The 19,871-nt window shown below is 39.7% G+C and overlaps 1 protein-coding gene across 2 annotated transcripts in view; it reads right to left on the bottom strand.

Moving 5' to 3' along the window:
* Window positions 1-19,871, bottom strand: part of prex1 (phosphatidylinositol-3,4,5-trisphosphate-dependent Rac exchange factor 1) — a 78,445-nt gene that overhangs the window by 11,115 nt on the left and 47,459 nt on the right. For both annotated transcript variants that reach the window (XM_075476070.1, XM_075476071.1), the window contains exons 14-26: window positions 19,548-19,623; window positions 18,731-18,803; window positions 15,370-15,515; window positions 12,859-12,951; window positions 10,344-10,492; window positions 10,178-10,263; window positions 8,682-8,821; window positions 7,372-7,516; window positions 6,659-6,834; window positions 6,074-6,235; window positions 4,814-5,024; window positions 3,260-3,545; window positions 2,404-2,622 (exon numbers count right to left, since the gene is read on the bottom strand). In XM_075476070.1, the coding sequence (XP_075332185.1) occupies window positions 2,404-2,622; window positions 3,260-3,545; window positions 4,814-5,024; window positions 6,074-6,235; window positions 6,659-6,834; window positions 7,372-7,516; window positions 8,682-8,821; window positions 10,178-10,263; window positions 10,344-10,492; window positions 12,859-12,951; window positions 15,370-15,515; window positions 18,731-18,803; window positions 19,548-19,623 (1,962 nt within the window). The remainder of the gene's footprint in view (window positions 1-2,403; window positions 2,623-3,259; window positions 3,546-4,813; window positions 5,025-6,073; window positions 6,236-6,658; window positions 6,835-7,371; window positions 7,517-8,681; window positions 8,822-10,177; window positions 10,264-10,343; window positions 10,493-12,858; window positions 12,952-15,369; window positions 15,516-18,730; window positions 18,804-19,547; window positions 19,624-19,871) is intronic.

Here is a 19,871-nt window from a genome sequence, read left to right as displayed (position 1 = left end):
GTAATTTTGTGGCCAAATAATCGTTCTGATTGTAAATGCTTTTTTTGATTTACATTGTTTGAGACCAAAAGTAATTAAATGATGCTCATACCAACCACAGTTGGTTCAAACTGAGGATCATTCTGTGAATGCGGCGGTATTAGATTCCCAAGTATTTGACTAATGACACATGTGTGCATTATACTTAAGCAGGGACATAGAGCCCTTGACTTAAAAATATACTTTGATAAACATGTTCTTTTCAATGCCGCCAGTGTGCTCAGTCTCACTTAGGGGTGCATTTTTCTTCCATTCTTGTGTGAAAAAGCAGTTCCTGCCATCTAAGATAGTTTTGTAAAATGACTTAGTCTGGCATTTCTAGTCCTACATCTACATGATTCAACATGATTAACAGGAGCATGTGGAGGATTTATGTGACTCAAATTATACACAGCTTTAAGTGAGCACAGTTACAATCCCCTAACAGGAGCTCAGAATGTTTCAGAAGCTGAATTACCATGACAAACAAGTGACTATGAGCTACAAAACGACAACAGTGGCATTGTCCTTCACTATTATCAGACTTGGCTAGGTAACAAAGTGGGGGAGTCAGGCCTGAATATCTCCTGCCCCACTATTGTGTGGTTTCTAATGTGTGTTCAAATGTGTGTGAATGTGCATTTGTGCCTGTAGGGTGGTGAGACCACAGAGCTTATAAAACTATGGGGAGAGAGTTAATACGACTTGGCTTACACTACATGTATGTATGCACAAGAAAAACCTTAATTTTCTCAAAAATGTCTCTTGCTTTCATCTATGTGTCCAGTATTGTTCCCCATCTGGACACGTGGCTCTGCACTGGGAGTGTTTTTGGAGGAATTCAGAGAAATGCACGCCTTCCGTCTGCTTTTGGAAATCACACATGAGAAGTGATTTCCAAATTTAGCTTCACACAACTGCTGCCAAAAGTGTGAACACCACTGTGATAATTATCCTGCCTGTAGTAGTGGGTTTGGCAGGAGCCTAAACCAAACACACACACACACACACACACACAGGTCATGCTCACACTTTCATCAAATCATATGCAGTGATTTATTCACAGCTCTAAATACAGGAGAAAGGACGATGCATTCAGACACACTGAGAATACATTTAACCTGTGAACAGCTCATTAACGGCTTCCTCTGCCGATGCTTCTTAAATTATCTTTGTGCAGAATTCACATTGGAAAAAAAAGGACATAGAAGTGAAAACAGAAGAAATGTTCAGGGCTGTTTGGCATGTTGCATATGTAATGACAATGACTCCCTTGAGGTACATTTTGACACTCAATATACTGTACTCTATCTCAACTGGATCTGTGCACAATCTAGATATGTCTAGATAGCAGACAAATGGCCTTAACAGGGCCAGTCAAACACACACGTGCATGCAAACATCAGAACCTGTAATTTCAGATAGACACAACGTACCGGAGTTTCTTCAAATAATCCTTTAGCTCCCCTCACAACACTGCACTTCTCTGTCTTTTACCACCTTTCTGTACTTTGCCAGTCTTTCCTGACATTTTTCTAACATTGTGTTTGTCTGACTGTATCAGGCCAGTGACCCCATGCGTATTGTACTCTTGAACAGTAGCACATTTCATGAAGTCCAGAATTTTTAAGGGTGGATAAGTATCTTGTTCTACTGCGACCTTAAACTGAAGATTTTTTTCCCCCCACTGGTCTTCAAAATCTTTAGTAAACACCCTATGTGTGTGTGTGTGCATGCGTGCCAGTACCACACATAAAACAGCTTACATTTTCCTTTACATTTTATTACGATGAGGTCGTTGCATTTCACATGGCGTGGTCAGGCCTTAATGACAGAGTGGGTGAGGAGGCCGCGCCCCAAACATTTGGCTGTATTACACACCAGGCCACCGCACCAACAACCAATAACTACATCTTAGTGGGTGGTGGAAGGTGGGGCTGAGTAGAGCTCGACCCAATGAACTGTGTGCACGCACATACACACACTGAAAGGTCTGAATTAACTCGCAACAAGCAAATGACATAACCAGATCTAACCAAAACATTTTGAAGTCATTTTTAGCCAGTTAGCCATCTCAGTTAAAATGACAACATCTGGAATTAATTTTAGTCTCCAAGTGTGTGTGGGGGGGTAATGAGAAGCATTTTAGCTCAGGCATAGGCATAAGGAAGGAGTTTGAACGTTTAACTTTTATAGTAACCCAAGTTAGAAATCCAGGTGTAAGACAAGTGTGTGCTGTGCCTCCCTTAGTGTTTTTGTTTTATTTTTTATAAAAGACGCATTAAGAAAGTAGCTTACTGACAAAAGAAAGACAACATTTTAGTAAGTCATTTCATACTGAGTGAAAACTACAGTGTCAATTTAATTTTACGAGGTAAAAGTTACCTGTAGGAGTCCCTGTAGCTCATTGTGTCATGACCAGAGTCTTCCTGGTCCTCCTCGTTCACCTTAAAGCAGACTCTTTTAATGCCACCTTGCTCCACTTTGTCTTGGTCACAGCCATCCTCGCAGGGGGCCAGAGAAGGTTGCTGATTTGACTCATCCACCAAAGGCTCCCCACCCTCCCCTTGAAGCTCTGTTGGCTCAGTGATAGATGACAGGAGGCTAAAAAGAGGGGAAAAAAAGGATTTTCTTTATCATTCATTACATTTAAATTCTTACTGTCAAAAATACTTTTACATTGATATATTTTTAAAAAATATGCTCCAAAATCAAACATACACATCCGTTCATTCACACTGAAACACCCAGTCCTCAGCAAAGACGAACAAAATGTGTCTCTTTCACTTGATGTTATCCTGGCTTCACTCCCTGTTCCTGTACTGGGCCTGGCCCATAAATATTTTGGGCCTGAAGAATGTTCCTTTTGTAAATCTTCAGCTTTAAACAAGGCAAAGGGTAGACGGACAAAAAGAGGCTGACAAACAACCTCGGGTGGGGGTGTGGGATAACAGCTCCAAGCTTTTTATGCATAGATCTCTAAATGTCAACTGTGCAGGCTCAGAACACAAGTCTATTCATATTTTAACAGAAGTGGAATAACAATATTTGGTCAAGGGACTTGGAGGTCAGAGTTGAGAATATTTCTGAATGCATGAGAGAAAACAATTATTTTTACTTGCTCGATGACGCAGGCAAAAAGAAGTGTAATTCAAATGTAGGTGTAGATGTTAATATTCATATGAAAGTGAGGGTCAACAATACTAAGTGGCACAGAATCTATATGAGCTGTAATACTTACACATCTATTTGAGCAACATACTGCCTCATTTCCCTCACAGCAACATCCAAGCGGCTGTATAAGCAAATGTAGGCGTCCTGCGTCTCTGTGTCTTCCTGTTTGAGCAGGAAACTCAGGCCGCCTTCCCCATGGACGCTCCTTCTGCCATCCATCATGCCCTCGCATCCATCCGGAGTCACCTCCCCACTGCCATTTTCCTCATCCCCTTCCAGACCAGAGCAACTCCATGAAGGAGCTCCCATGCTGGTCATACAATGTTGAGTGTGGGACATGGGGTTCAGTTGTGCTACATGAGACAAGAGGAACCGAGAGGAGAGAGAATAACAACATATCAACGGTGTTGGAATGAAAAAGACTTCATTCTCTAACAAATGATATTTAACCCAGATGTTCAAAACCTATGATGTAACACAACTGTCTGTTCTCCATTTGCTCTGAATGGAAAAACAAATTTTTTAAGGGCACTTGGGCAATCAATATGCAGAGCATGAAGAGGATACAAACTATTTACTTGAGTTCAATGCCAAACTAAGCTGCAATAACCTGACACATCCTGAAACTGCAGACAGATTAAATTCATGTGATGAATCCAGAGGGTCCAAAGAAAAAACATTTAATACATCCATTTTAATTTACATTGCACAGGTGGGGGAGATATATTCTCAAAAAAAAATTTTAATCTAAAAAGACTTCCGTCTGACTGCAAAGTTGAGGACTGGTCCTCTGCATTGTTGTCAGGCTGAGCTGGTAGACAGCATGGTTGAAAGCACGAAAGCAGACTCTCATAGGGACAACTGCTGGGCAGATGTCTGACTGGCAACTGGTGCATACAGGAAAGATGAAGACGAGGCAAACTGGAACAAGGCGAGCAATGCTAATTGTCTGGTGTCTAGACAGCTGTATTGCATTTTTTTCTTTGCTGAGAGTAAACATAACTAGGCAGTTCAAGCTAAAGATTTTTAATTAATACCGAGCCTCATCATAAAAAAGTCGTGCTACATATACCAGTGGAAACAGATTTATTTTTGGATCCATCTATCATAAATTTTCATTTTCTTTTTTGTGCTCCTCTAGCAGTTACTCTTTCGTGACATTCTAATTCAATCCAGTTTTCTCCAAACTCTCTCTCCGCTTTAACTTCTTCAGCAGCAGTACTAAGTCAATAATACACTCATTATACCGCCTTGAAGCAGCATCTTTGCTAACATTATTCATTCATTTCTAATGTCAATAACTCGACTGTGGTCTGAGTATAATGGAGTCTTAATGGTAAACCACTCAACTAATTTAATATGGAAATCCTTTTTGAGACCTTGTGGATACTGTGGGAGGCTGCAGTTCCCTTCATGTTGCTGCGGGATTGAGGTGGACATGGAAGGTAAGTTGTAAAAATTATCACTGAGCTGGATGTTAAGTGGGTTAAGCTGCATTACCACGAAGGGGACGGATACCAGTGAAGCTTCGCTTAAGCGGTGAATATGTGTCTGTGATGAGATTGTACTTATTGTTAAATCTTCTTGGATTGGACATTGGGTGTGTGTGTATTAATCCTACCTTGGTCTGGGTCCAGACCAAAGATAGAGTTTTTGCGACCAAAACGTATACTGAAAGTCCTGCCAGCAGAGGTAGTGCTTTTGGGGTAGGAGACCTGCATCGAGTTGACATGGCAGTTGGTAGGAACAAAGTCCATAGAGCCCAGTGGATGAGGGCGAACACCAGCCTGCCTGACGGAGGGCCACACCTTGTTCCTCAGTTCCTGGGCAAACTGGGTAAAACAATGGGAGAAACCATGAAGAATAGGGAAACGGCATAGTTTAGCTAAAGTACAAATTTCGAATATAATACTGCAGCTAAAGTGCCTTGAAAATAATAATACCAGAGTGAGCTTTTCCTCATACATTTAAGAGAGCTCTTGTTTTTTCAGTTGCATTAGGAACACAAATTCAAAGAGCACCACTGATGTTGGTTTACAAGTTCATCATGTAATTTGAAGGGCTACTATAAGAAGTCTACAAGCTTTCAGTTTTAGGACAAAAAAAAAAAAAAAACGCGTTTTTTTTTCTTAGACTGTACTTTGCTGTAGCACCTCTTGTCACTGTCTATCTGAAACACAGTTTTAGCTCCTGTCTCTTGAAGCCCCCCCCCCCCCCCCCTTAAAAGGTTCAGTCCGCTCTGACTGGTCAGTTAAATGATCAAAAAATATCATTCACTGTTCAAGGCATGCCAGATATTAGGCAGGCATTATGCAAATGTACTTCATCGTGATGGAGGAAGAACAGCCTGTACTCCAGAGGAAGGATCAGTTTAGGAGCAATTATTTCTGATGGAATGAATAACCATGGTTTTTGTAACTGTTAAAACGTTTTACATCCATAAAAAGGGTGCAGGAAACGCACTCAGAGAGATAATAATAAAATATTTAAAAAAAAAAACAGGATTAAATGTCCATTTTGAGATTGTTCTCAATATAAGATCACTTTGTGTGGTGTATAAAAATGAGCTGTTCCACAGTGAGGTTGTAGATTTGATCAAATTTAAAGGCTCTTAAGATACATTGATGCACAGTTTAAAAAGGAAATTAATGTATTGACAAAGAGTTTTGTTTTGACATAATAACTCGAGAAACAAACTTTCACATCTAACTGACATACGTTATTAAGAGAAGAAAAAATATTTTTTTGTACGAGTGCTCCATGAAAGATGAGTTCAAGTTAAGTGACATAATCCAGGGAGCTGTTTAGCCACGAGTGAATAATACCAGGTTTTATAGGAATGGTGGACACTCTTGTTTTTACATAAAGTATGTCTTAGCACCTGCTGATAGCTGCTGATACGCCGTCTTATACTTTCCAGCTTGGTGTCACAGATCTGTCTGAACTCGTACTGTGGCATGGTAACAACTCGGTCGCTCTGGGAGATGAGCTGGCTGCAGTTACGCACAAAGACGCTGTCATCACCAGAAAATGCCTCCAGGATCTGTAGAGACAAGAAATACTGATAAGGATGGATCACCTCCAATAAAAGTTTAGAAATCGGATTTGGTCCTTTCCAATCTGTGAAGAAATGGGATTTGTAGCAGCTGCAATATAAGGAAATGTATTTTTTGTCTAGATGAATAGTCAGCTTTCCAGCACTAATAACTTAAACCAGAACTGGCGCCACAAAATCTCTCTGCTTCTTTCAGATCTTTCATAATACATGAGCTATGAAATCTGAGAACACTGTTTTGCAAGTTCATGGTGAAAATAAATTAATGAAAGCACAACTTACTGCTGAAGTGCATTCTCTCATTAGTATCATATTTACAACTTTTTCATTGAGTTTAAATGCATCAGTTAGCTTGCCAACAAACCTAAAATCTTTAGTTATTTAAACTTAACCTCATCTCCTCATAACTACCTTTGCTGTGAGACTGAAACAGCCTTTGGGCTCCACTATCTTCTCCAGGACGTGGCTTTTGATGCCAGCAGTGCTCACGTATTCATATACCACGCCGTGCTCCAAGTGAACATTATCGACTGTCAGACTGACCAGAGGTAGCTCATTGGAGAGGGAAAGTCTGCCAAGGATGTGATCTGTGAAACACAACTTTATGCGTGAATGTCTGTACAGTTTGTACATTCAAATATTATTCCATGTACTAAATGTTACATAAACAAGATATCAAGATACAAAAACAGCACATGAATGACAATCCCCTCTGTTTAGGACCAAAATACAATTACATTATAGATCCCTATAGTAATGTATCAGCATTACAGCAGTAATGAACATCTCTCAAGTGCGCATATCCTGTCAGTAATAGGAAAACTACCTACTGCTGAAGTCACTTTTTACTAACACAGTTACTGTGACCCAGTTCAGTCCAAATGATCATAGCAACCTCTGTTTTTGGCAGCGACATATTTGTTTTTATCATCAAGGCTGAAATAAATCTGGAAACACTCACAGAGCAGCTACAGTTTACACAAAAACTTTCAAGCAACACTAATCCTGTTCAAATATGTTTTGCTGGCTGATTGTCCACAAATAAAACTATCTGCCACAAGTAGAACTACAACAAAACTGTTATTTTTCTTGAATTCGGGTTTATCAAAGGAAAGATACAACACCTGTTCCATTGGTGCCGTTCTCCTCCTCATGGTCAGAGCCGTTTTCCACTGGATAAGGCCTGAAAGCGTCCTCCTCCTTCTCACCTGCACCTCTTTCTCTTTGTAGCTCCTCCACATCTTCAAAAGCACGATACACCCAGTGACACTGTGGGGAAAAAGATTAAAGCAGTCATAATTAGTATGACCTGCCTGGTTCCAGACCCTTTTGCAGTCCATCTCATAAAAAAAATAGTACAAAAAAAAAATAATAATCTGCCTAAATACTGACAAGAGCATGATGAATATGTTTAATAAAAAATAACTGGAAAAGAAGTTACTTAAGAGAAAAGTATCCTAAGTATTTCTACATGCTCTGTGGATATAGAAACTTAGTTTGCATCTGTTCAAATAGTGAGGAATGAGTGAAAATATTAGAACTTCACAATGCAGGTAATTACATCAACATCATCCTGGTAATCTATCCTGCTTAAATCTTAAATGGACCAGCAAACATGAAATCAGGCCAAAAGAGAGCTGCTCGGAAGGGCCTGTTCAGTAGGCTGGAGCAAGGGGGTAGGCCAGAAGTATAGGCTAGGCCAAATAAAACAAAGCACTGTTTTGCACAGTGAGGAGGACACCATGCTATGTCTGCAGCCTTGTGAAATACTGCCTGGAGACACAAAGTGCTTCTACAGGAATGTCAAAACAACTAGAGAAGAGTTTGTAGATTTGACACTGGCCATGCGGTATTGAGAACAAATAGTGTCTTCATCATCAGTGTTAAAGAATATAAATTTCACATCCTTGGCAAAGGAATAGATGACAATTTAATGGACAAAGATTAGCTGTTGTTTTTTTTGCTTGTGGCAATTTATTTTTTTATTTTGAGCTGAAAAATGTTTGAATCCAAGCACAGGTGGCTTTCAGCAACAAAGTGACAGCTGGTAATTTATATAGGAAGCCATTGGACAACCTACTAATGAAGCAAAGAACAAATATTTTTTTTTCCTTCTCTAATTAAAGCCGTGTCATTGAGGTTGTTTGAACTGTTAGCTTGTTGAATGTAATTTTAGTGAGCAATCCCACATTGTTGAACTAGCTGGTGAATTAACTTTCAAAGCTGCTACTGATATGATATGACGCTTTCTTGTAGCACTGCACACTGAACCACGATGATGTGCCTAAGGACTGTAAAACTTCTCTGGACACCATGTGTTGGGTACGATGATGGTAAAAATAAGTTTATAGATTGGGATTTTTTAAATTTTCTCTATAAAACGCTGACTTATGCTAGTAATGATGAAAAACTATAAGTTTTATTATGGCCTTACTGCTTTGGGAGGATCCTTGTGGGAGTGCTGGGCTTTGAAGTATTCCAAGACCTCCTGGTAGTCACTGTGTATGACGTTATTCCCATTGACTTTCAGGATAACCTGGCCAGGCTGAAGACCCGTCCAAGCCGCCTCCCTACCTGTAGCATGTCAATACAGGATTACAAAATATCACAGTGTGGCATACACTTGACAAATCGAAATGGATTTAATTCTACTACTACTAAATTTTAAAACCTTTTGGAATCAACTCCCATCTCTGTATAAAACTGTAATTTTCTGCAAAACAGTAAATGACTTGGGTGAGTGTCGTAATCTGAGGTACGAATGGCTTGACTGGAAGTCCAATGAACATCTCCATCATCTTCCTCTCCAATCTAAAAATATCACCAATGTCACCACTTCCACCCAGGGTGCCAGCAATTACCTCTGGTGCTTCTATACCAATGCTTGAACAGTACATAGGGAGACCGATTTAAGAGAAGAAAAAAATGACACTGCACTACAAATTCAGATGGAAAAGCTGCAACTCAAACACAGAGAGCCAGAACACAAGGAAAGACAGAAAGGGAGGAGTGGAAAAGGGGAATAAAGAGGGAGAGAAAGTGGAGAGGCCATCATAATAAAAAGCTAAACCAAGGGATCACATTCCATTGCACTAGTGAGTGACTGCTCTCCTCAATGTGTTTGTCCTCCTGCTTCTGTCTGGTTTACAAACTGAGATTCACCCCTCATTCAGCTGGTCATAAATCTCTCATTATTCTATTTCTAAGCAGCACAAACATCTGGTGACAAGGCTGTTAGAACAGAGCAGGAAGAATAAGAAGTTTAAAAAAAAAAGGTATTGTGTCTTGGTGCCTTTTCAGTTTCTTGTTAACATTTTAGCTCTGAACATACAGCAAGTGCATGTACACAGCATATACTGCGTGTTAAAGATGGACTTGTGAAGCTGTTAAAGTAAAGTTTGTTCTACTAGTGGTTTCAACCTTGAACGCAGGCTGTCTGGCCAACAGGTGGCCATAAAAGCCTGACAGAGGCGAACTAAAAAGAGGGTGTTAGAGGCTAGAGTTACCTCATCCTTCCCTCGAATTCACAAGTTATTTGTGTTTCTGACACCAAAAACCCTTTTAACAAAGTTACTGGCACTGATGCAACAACTGCATGGACAAAATCTTAATTAATTTTATTTCACTGGAAGCTGTAAAAAATGTAACTGCTCAACTGTTTGTTACATTTAGATTACAACTATACATTGCATCGTTTTACTTTGAAATACTACATAACATACTATAATTTTTCACATGACGCCCACCACTGTGAGAGTTAGATTTTAAGTTTTATTTATAGTATGATCCTTAAAACTATTCATTCATTGGTCACCTCTCACAAGTTCGTATCAGAAGAAGAAACCGGGAAATTAACGCCATACATCTGAGAAACATCAAACATTATAGTGAGTGCTATGGCTCTAGAATGTAGCTACGCCTGTCACTCACCTTTCTTTACAGCGTGGACATGAGGAGGCGCAGACCCACGCAGTCTGAAGGAGAGGCTGTCTGGGTTGTCAGGGATCTTCACAATCCTGTTGGAAAAAAGGCAAGTCAGAACAGCACGTCTGTATACTGTACGTGCGTGCTTGATTGATTGTGCATGCTCCCTCACTCCTTGGCTTTGGTTGCAACCAGCAGCCGCAAAGAGCGTCGTATGCAGAAGGCCTGGCTAATCATGGTTTCAACCTCTGAGAACGGCCTGAGGAACAGCAGGTCCTCATTGATGGTGAAGATCTTCCTGCCCACCTGCAGGCCAGCCATCTGGAAGGACAGACGGACAGACAGGAGACAGAAAGCTGTTATTTATAGCTTGCAGCTTGCTTTGGTTCCCTTTTAAAGTGCTGCTCATACAGTAAGTTTCAGATGTGAACCACACTAAGTTCACAAATCGCCTGCTTCGTTTCGCAGAGAGACCTCAACTGTGCGCTCCATTTGGCTCAGATGGAGTATGATTCAAGTTTTTGCCAGACTAGAGTGGATTACCCGGAATTAAGTCCCCGTTTAGTATACTGTGTCTACAAGGAGCACAGCAGAAACAAACCACACATGAGAGAAATCAGACTGTGCTGCACTTGAGTTTTCCCAGCCTGCTCAGTCTTGTCATGTGCTTTCTAGCATACAAATGGAGTTTTTATGGAAGGAATCCATATCAAGATCAGTTACAAGATAGGATTGAGCTGCATGATGTTTACACCTGACTGATGCCTGCTGGATTTGCACATAATTCTTGACTTAAGGGTTACTATCAGTTGCCACAGTTGTGCAAACGAGAATGCAGATGATACTTTATTGCCTTCTTGTGATTTTATGTAGCTGTAAAGCACTTTGAATTACCTTGTGTACGAATTGTGCTCTATAAATAAAATTGCCTTGCCTTGCCTTATCTATATTTTTTCTTGAACTTGTTGGCAAATGTCTTGTGGTTTAGGAATGATGATAGTAGAAATTTGAAGGGACTTAGAAAAAGGCATATATACATATAAATATATATACATACACACATATTCACATACATATATAAATGTTACAGCTACAAGGAAATGTTGTGGGTTGGAATGGTCTCCTTCCTTTAAAAACGTATTGTCCTGAGTTTCCTATAGGGAGATATGAAAGGAAGCATTAAAGCTCCATCCTTATTCTTTCCTATTTAGAAAGCTTGGCCGGGTCTCATGGCTGCCACTGCCACCTCCGGGCCACTTCCCACAGTTAGGAACCTTTCCTCCACCAAACACTGATATTTGACCACACACTGTGTATGAGGAAATATAGTTACAGTTGCACAAATATGTGCATGCTCTCAAAGAAGTGTCAAGCATCTTGAGCTGAACACAGTCATAAATCAGCTTCTGAAGTCCCCTCACAAATGACAGATACATAGCACCATAGACTGTTGCATGTCAGTAAATGCAGTCATCTTTCACATCTTCAGTCACGTTGTGGGAATAATGCTGCCTCTGTTTGTCCACTGTGTGAGTCCAGTGTCCTGGGCACAGATCCGGTGAAGTGGCCTTGGCTGAGCCAGGCTCAGACTCTGGATAAGGGCCCAGGATGGAAGCATGAACGACTGGGAGGAGCCACAGCAATTTGAATAAGGAAAGATGTATGTATGCATGAGCTTGTGTCTGACTACACAGCATGGGTGCTGGTCTACACGTGACTTTCTATAATAGTATCATATAGTGAAAGAGCTCAGTGTGTGAGTATGTCTCTCTGCCCTTTTCAGAGCCCCATGGGAATCAGCTGAGCTTCATTCACTGCACTGGCACATGGGCAGTGTCACAACCAGCAATCCTGTTATTGTGGGGGATGAAGAACCAAACAACAGTGTAAGAAGAGAAGACAGAAGTGAAGAAAAAATAGGACAAAGAAATATAAAAGTGAGGATTTAATAGGGTGGAAGAGCTGGCAGAGGAGAGCTAGAAAGATAATCCAGAAAGTTACTGAGGAGAACAGCCATAAGTAAAATAACAGACACAATGAGGAAACTTGAGCCACAGGGATGGGAGAGAAACTTGTTTAAAATTAAATAGTGGAGCGGAGGATTTTTCCATGTCTGGACCTTTGGTAAAGTAAAATTATAGAAACAACTAGGACATCATCCTATGTTTTTAAGTAAGAAGGTGCTGGGAAGATTACATAAACAGTATACAGTGTAAGGTTGCTATAGTCTAAACAGAGAGGAGTCATATAACATGTGGATGAAGAATCCATCCATTTTGTAAATGTGAAAACACAAGATTTGACTTTTTCTGTGTGATAACATGAAAAACAAATCTGGCAATGATGTCACAGAAGCCATAGATGTGACAGATACCATCTGCAAGCTACTCCCTTCTGCACATAAAACAAGACAGCTAAAACGAAGTACTTTAGTTTAGGAAAAAGGAACAATATCTGTATTCAAATGGCTCTGGAAGAGTAAGTGTGTATGCCTTTGTGCATTTTGTCTGCAGGTGATGTGAGTAAACATGGCAATGGCTCTGCAGCCAATCAGAGCAAGGTTCTTTCCAAAGGGAATAGAGGCAGACTGACAGCAGCCGTCAAAAAAGTAGACAGCCATTACCTACTGGAACTAACGCCCTGTGGCGGGAAGAACATGCACTGTGTGTATTTGTGTTGACCATTACCTCAGCATGTGAGCCCCTGGTGACAGATTTCACCACAATGGCCTTGTTTTTCTCTTCGATCTCAAAGCCGTAGCCTTCCTCCTCAGGGTGAATCTAACAGAGAAAAAACACCTAATTACACCCACTGATTGTCAGACCTAAACATCTCTCACTGGTGCAGCATCATGAGTGAGCAAGTAGCACCATAAATGTGGTGATACATATTCATTATATTATATCTTTGGGTCTTCCTGATGTTTTGCAAGGCTTGGAACTTGTTTTTCCAGTACAGTATAGTATGCTCTTGCTATAAAGGCTGAAGTGTTCCTACCTGTTAATAACCTAACCTTTTTTCTGAGGGTCCATTGAAGTCTCACTTCAAAAAGCTTGGGTGGTCTCACACTCAAACTATTCACAAGCTATCATAATTTGCTTTGCAATTTATTTCATCCCGTGTCAGGTGTCTTGGATCTGATTATGTTCTCTGGTCCCCATATTGTATTCCCTTGTGAGACGAGGCTTAGCAAAATGCTGTCATCACCAAACCCCTTAGAAGCTTCCATTAGTTAAGCTTCTGTGGCCATCTTCCTGCTGCACAGTACTGATAAGATGAGAATCTCTGCTGTTTTATCAAAGGAGATGACTGCGGTAAATAAAGAGTTCCTGCACTTCTATTCAATAATAGGCGAGAGGGGGGATTAGTTCCGCTAATCAAGGGAAAAGCTTTTTCTACTTCTTGTGGAAGGCCAGATAGAGTGTCTACTTCCCACTCGGACATGAAAAAGGATGTTGGTGATGCCTCTTGGTTTTCCTGAAGATAATGAACCGAACAGTTCACTTTCTGTTTTGGCCTTTAGAAAAAAAACTGTCTGCTTGATTTAAGACAAACAATCTACACTGACCTAATTTCAAGTGTCGAATAGATACACTGTTGGCTGGCATGTATTAAGTAAGATACATAAACAAACTGCAGAAATGAGAGATATTGCTGACTTTTTATTGTAAAAACATTTCTCACAATTTAAGTCACTAATCAGCGGATGTGGTATGATTTCAATATTGAAATACTTCTTGTTTTTCCAAGAAATATTATGTGTATCTAGCTCAGATGTAGCATGAGACATGCTACCTTTCTGGATATATGTTAAGATGCATATTATATGGAATACATATATTATATATATATATTATATATATTGTCCTGTTGTGAGTTGAACTTTAATGTACGAAAAGTGCATTTAAGAAGAGTAAAAAACAAAATATTGTTGCATTTTTGTTTTAGTTAAGGTTTACCATTGGATAAGAGGACTAGGATGCCACTTAGTAAGGAACTCAAAAGTTTATGCAAAGCACAATAATCAAAAACTGTTTCTGCATTTATCTCTATTGAAACTACTCATTCAAGCCACTCTCAGTTTTATCTCAAATCAGCATAACCACAACAGTGACGTCATCCCAAACCAGTACAGTTGATTGTAATCTGATTAGATTTATAGCAAAAGACTCATCAAGGATGCACACTGATCAGAGCAAATTCAAATACATTTGTTGTGAACTAAACTGCCTGTATTCTTAAGAGGATGATGGTGGTGGTTGGGAAGAGTTGTGATTACTGTGTACACACATAGTATTATGTACAGTAATGCATGTTCGTATATGCATCAAAGAGATTAACACATCCAGATACATTTGTATTCATTTGGAGAAAGCAGGTTGTATTCCTTGCTTTACATCAACCCACACTAACCTATTGTTATCCACCAAAACAATGTTTAATGTGTATGTAAGCTTGTCTATGTTGGTAATGCTGTCTAATGCAGAGAACAACAAGATCTTTGTGCCATGTTTAGTTTGGCATGAGATTACTATTCCGAGCAGGATTAGTCAATTTGTGTACTTTATGCGCAAAAACATGAGGAAATTTATACCCCCTTTCCATTCTAGGAAATTTAGCCTAAAACAACTATCCATGGCATGCCAAAAATAAATTGTAAGCTGTCCTAGAACCATATGGACTATATGCTTATCTCCTCTAAAAGCAAACACTAATGTCACTTAAATGGTCTGAATTACTCAAAGCGCGACTGGAACAGAGTTGACAGTCGTTGTGAACTATTACAAAACCACAATCAGACCACAGCTTGATGTATTGTCCTATTTGAAATTTGATAACAATAGCACAAAAAAAGTTAATGTTTTACACAGGTTTTTCTCAAAAAATCCTTCTTGGCATTTAAAACTTATGGACATGGCATTGGAGCTCCCAAAGGCTCAAGTGAGGCATCAATAAAAAGCTAACATGAAAATATATATGCAATACAACTACAAATGCTTTTTAGGTGAACTGCCTCCATTCAGGGATTTTTGTTTTGATTGTTTCTGATGTTGATTGTATGCTTTGAATCAGTCAAATCACAAGAATGTCAGCTTTCCAATCTCACATGTACACCTATTTATACACAGCAATTGTGTTTTATGAAGCAAAATTAGGTAGTAAACAGTCTGTTTAAGTCTCCTAAAGGGTCAGCTCACCACAAGGGACTTGGCTAAGATGTTTTCTATGAGTTTGAAGTCATTTCGCTGGAGCTGCTTGCTCTTGGTGCTGGTTCCCTCAGTTTCCTCGTCAGCATAGAAACGGAAGAACTGAGAATCGTCTTTAAACTCGCTCTTCTCCAAGACTAAAGGGAAAAGAGACACAAGCACATGTGAGAACACAGCAGCTGCAAAAAAGCAACAATGAGGTAAACAAAAGTATGTCACGGTCTTAGTCTTATCCAGTGACTGAAGGTTTGGATGAAGGCTCGTAAAAAACAAACAAAAACACAATACAAGCTTCAATCCTACACAATTGCTTGTGTGTTAATAGTCCAAAGTGTGCAGTGCTCATGCTGGAAAAACTGATGTGTTGTAAATGCTCACCAAAAAGTCACAAGAGATGGTAGAATCAAAAGAAACACAAACATGCTTACAGTTAATTTTCTCATTAACTGATGATTCCAGTAGTAACATCTGGGGCCAAATCACATCTGGGACAAAGCATTTGCATGCTTGAGTTAGGAAGACTCTCAGGAGGACAAAATAAAGAGCTTGCTGTGTGTCTCTGAGGTAATCTGGAAATCCCACTGTTGGGCTGAGCATCACTTCAACACATGGGGCTCCTCAGACAGGTGAGAGCACATTTTTGCTGCTTCGCCACCCACAGCATTTTTTGGAGATTGAACCAAAACACAAGGCATTTCCCCTACTGTTTAAAACCACTTGAACTTGGATTTGGTTTAGTAAACATGCCAATTTATCTGAACAACTCCATTCACTCAAATGGACATTCAAAATAGCTACAGTGTAAATGAAAGATTCTTTTTATGTTGAATCTTGCTACGTTCCTTGGAGTATTACATTAAAGAAGGAAGCTGATCTACCCTCGTGTCAAAGTGATTTCATACTCATTATGGAAGATAAGTCGTCAAATTAAAGAACAAACACAACTGCAACAGGTGCAAAAAGCATAACTAAAGCCATACTGTTCAGTTAGTGGTTTAAAACTATCGCCTCACCAAAGCTTTGGATAGTGATGTTGGTGGTGTACTAAGAAAATCATGCTGAGATGTCACTGTGCTGGACAAAAATAGGTATATCAGTTTAAATTTGTGACACGTGGCCACCTATCCACACAGTGAGATACAAAATTTCCAACCAAGGTTGTTTCCTAATCTTGAGTGTGTCTGTAGGTGCATGACTTTGCACAGCAATTGTAAAATGGGGATAGGCAATATCAAGTGCCAAAGGTACCCAGCTGTTCAGAAATTCTGAGAACATCTGTCGCCAAAAGATGAACAAAAGCCTTCACAATCATATTACACACACACACACACACATACCACACCCACTCACACAGGCATCACGCCAACAAAAATGAAGCCTTAATGTGAGTTATTTCCTGTGAGTCACAAAGGCTGTGGCCATATAATACCTTAACACCACCTATTTAACTGTAGGGAGTGCTAGACCGGACGTTTTTATGACCGAATAACACACATAGTTACAGATACTGCTAAATCCTCATTTGGAATGCAGACTATACAATATCTAAAGGTGAATACAAAAGCGAGAAGGATAATTATCTTGGATATTCTCTTAATTTAACTTTAAATGTCAAATATGAAGCAGTTTGGTGCGTGTCTAGGCAAAAGTGAAAGATCTTACAAAAGTAATGACGAAATCTATCTAAAATTTCTGAGCTATTCAAGTTCAGAATAACCTTTCACCAGGGATTAGGAAAACACTTAATATCCTTGGCTAATACATACTCATTTACAAAATGAACCCGTTCATGACTTAATCTGTCCCACAGCAAAGCTCACTACTACTTTAGTATCGATTTACATATCTTTAAATTTGTGGTGGAGCGAAATACTTTTTTATTTTTATTAAACCTTTATTTAACCAGGAAAAAGGTCCCATTGAGATTAAAAATCTCTATTTCAAGGGAGTCCTGGACATCTGAAAATGACACTTTGTTTTAGGACCCATTTATCCCTACCACATAATAAGGCCAATGTGGTCAACGTATTGCTGTATGTGGTATCACAGGATTTCATGACAGTGACAAGCATATGAAACATAGTCAAAAAGACAAAGACGAAAAAGTAGACAAGGACAGAAAAAATACAAACAGGCAAAGAGTTCAAGAGGAAGTGCTGGAGAGTAGCAGATGTGCTGACCAAGATATTAAGAAAGTGACTTGGGCGGAGGCAAGAAGTGCAGAGAGGTTGAGAGGAGAGGTCATCACCTTGAAGAGGTGCAGAGAAAAGGGACTACAGCTCACACCTTCCAACAGATGGTAGCAGGAGTTAGTTGTATGTTTGAGTGGAAGAGAGGCAGGGTAACAGTGGGGGAGATGTCACTATACAATTGTCTAGGAGTAGCTGTGTATGTCATATGAGAGCAAAAACACTAGATGATGCACTTAGAGGAGAGATGCGTAAGCTTTTAATCGTGTATATATTTATACCATGACACTGCAACCCGACTCCTGGAAGAAATGTCAATAGGCTGCCTGTCAAAGATCATCTGTGTGCCAGATTAACCTGTAGGTGGGTTCTATTGTGGCTTGAAACAATGAAACAAAAATCTAAAAGAGATAGACGTTACCAACATAAATAAGTTTGCTTTTTTAGTGAATGAGTAACAATTATCCGCATAAATGCCTATTAGGAAATCAGGAAGCACTGTCATTGTGTTACCTCTCTAGTACTCCAACACTACTTCCTTTTAATGCTTCTCACTTTACACTCAATGCACCAGGCCACTGAAGATGGCTGATTTAATTATAGGCTTTAACCATTGGTCATGGTTCAGTGGACTGACCCAGACGTCCATGTAGCAAAGCCAAACAAACTTTGGTTAGGAAAGACTGCGGAGGCTGTTTATATTCAACATGCTGGGCTTGAGCAAAATCCGCTTCACTACAATGTGGTCGGTGAGGTTGGAAAATTTAGGCTGGGTATGCAAATTTAAGATGCCTCTTTTTCAACCCATGACAGTGTATGAGAGGTTAGGCCAATCTTGACTTCTTGACAGCAGATCTTAAGTGAGGATGGTAAGGGCCAAGATGATGTAATCAAGCAGCACAGGCAAGATGGGATGACTGGGATGAGGATTGAAATCAATGTCACAAAAAACAGTATTGAAGACATCTGAGGCAAAATTGTAGCAAAAGGAAGAGCTGTAATTCATTACTAGCAACAAAAGATGTTCCATGTTTGTCATGTCAAAAATGTGCTGCTGAGCTTAACAAGAGAGTCATCACATGGTAAAAAACAAAAACAAACATCTTCGTATGTGTGCTTGGCCAACCTTCATGCATGTGTGTGTAAGGGAAAATTGAACTGACCGTGGTGCATGAAGCCATTGTTACAGAGCCCCACACCCAGCATCACAGCATCCTCTCGGGTCGAGCAGTCTCCCTGGGAAACCAAATCAATGACGCACACAGTCGGTCAGCCACAATGCCTGTTTACACCTTCTCATGCATGGCACACTGCTGCACCACAGGAGTTAGGATGATAATCTTTGACAAACACATGTTAATGACTATGTTCCCTAATAAAGACAATGTCGGTAAGAAGCCCAGTTCAACATCTTCAGCTCTATTTGCGTTAATGGTAAATTCAAATAGAAGATTGAAGCCCACTTTACAATCAAACTGGTCTCCTTTTATGTCATTATCACAAAGAGCAGAGCTGATATTAAGACAGCCTTTATCTTGCTTTTACATATACATAGTTCATTACGTAGAGACACACTGCACTGCCATAACCTCTAGCTTGAAAAAACCGTCTCCATCTTTCCAGAGGTCTATATAGAAAGTAAAGTGAGTGTCCTCATTGTTATTTTTGGAGGAACTCAAAACTGTAGTTTTGCCCTTTTACAAATCATCAAATAATGAAGACTGTTCAAAATGTTTTTGCACCATGATGTGGAAAACCCCATGATTTGTCATTTTTTCATGCACATTACCTTAAACTGATATAAATACAATAACGTTAAATTAGCACTAGAACAACTAAAACATAAACACACGTGTACTTAAACAAAAGCAAAATAGTGACACGAAGTATAAAAGCATATCGGGCAACTGAATAAAAAAAATTAATAAATGAAATGACTGTTATGGTCTCTTTAAAAACTCGACTTTAACAGCTGCTTACCTGGGACATTAGCCAGTCCACCAGTTTGCTAGCCGGCACCACAGATTTGAAGGTTTTCAGATGATGGTCTCTGTCCCTAAAGGAGCAACGAAATGTTTCACAAAAACAAAGGTTTTACACAAAATACAGGCTGAAGGGACATAAATATAGTTTAGTAAGTGGCCTGATATTCAAGAAGTGCAACTCAGACAAGCACAAACAGCACTCAGAGAGCACTTCCTACACATTTTTTAAGAAAGTGTTTTAGATATGCACCACAGGTTAATGGCTTGTTCTGCTTCTAAAGCTCATGAACCTTGACTTGTGTGCCATCGTGCACAGAAG

This window comes from Odontesthes bonariensis, chromosome 10 (genome assembly GCF_027942865.1).
Source record: "Odontesthes bonariensis isolate fOdoBon6 chromosome 10, fOdoBon6.hap1, whole genome shotgun sequence".
Lineage (NCBI taxonomy): Eukaryota > Metazoa > Chordata > Actinopteri > Atheriniformes > Atherinopsidae > Odontesthes > Odontesthes bonariensis.
This window is presented reverse-complemented; position numbering and strand designations above follow the sequence as displayed.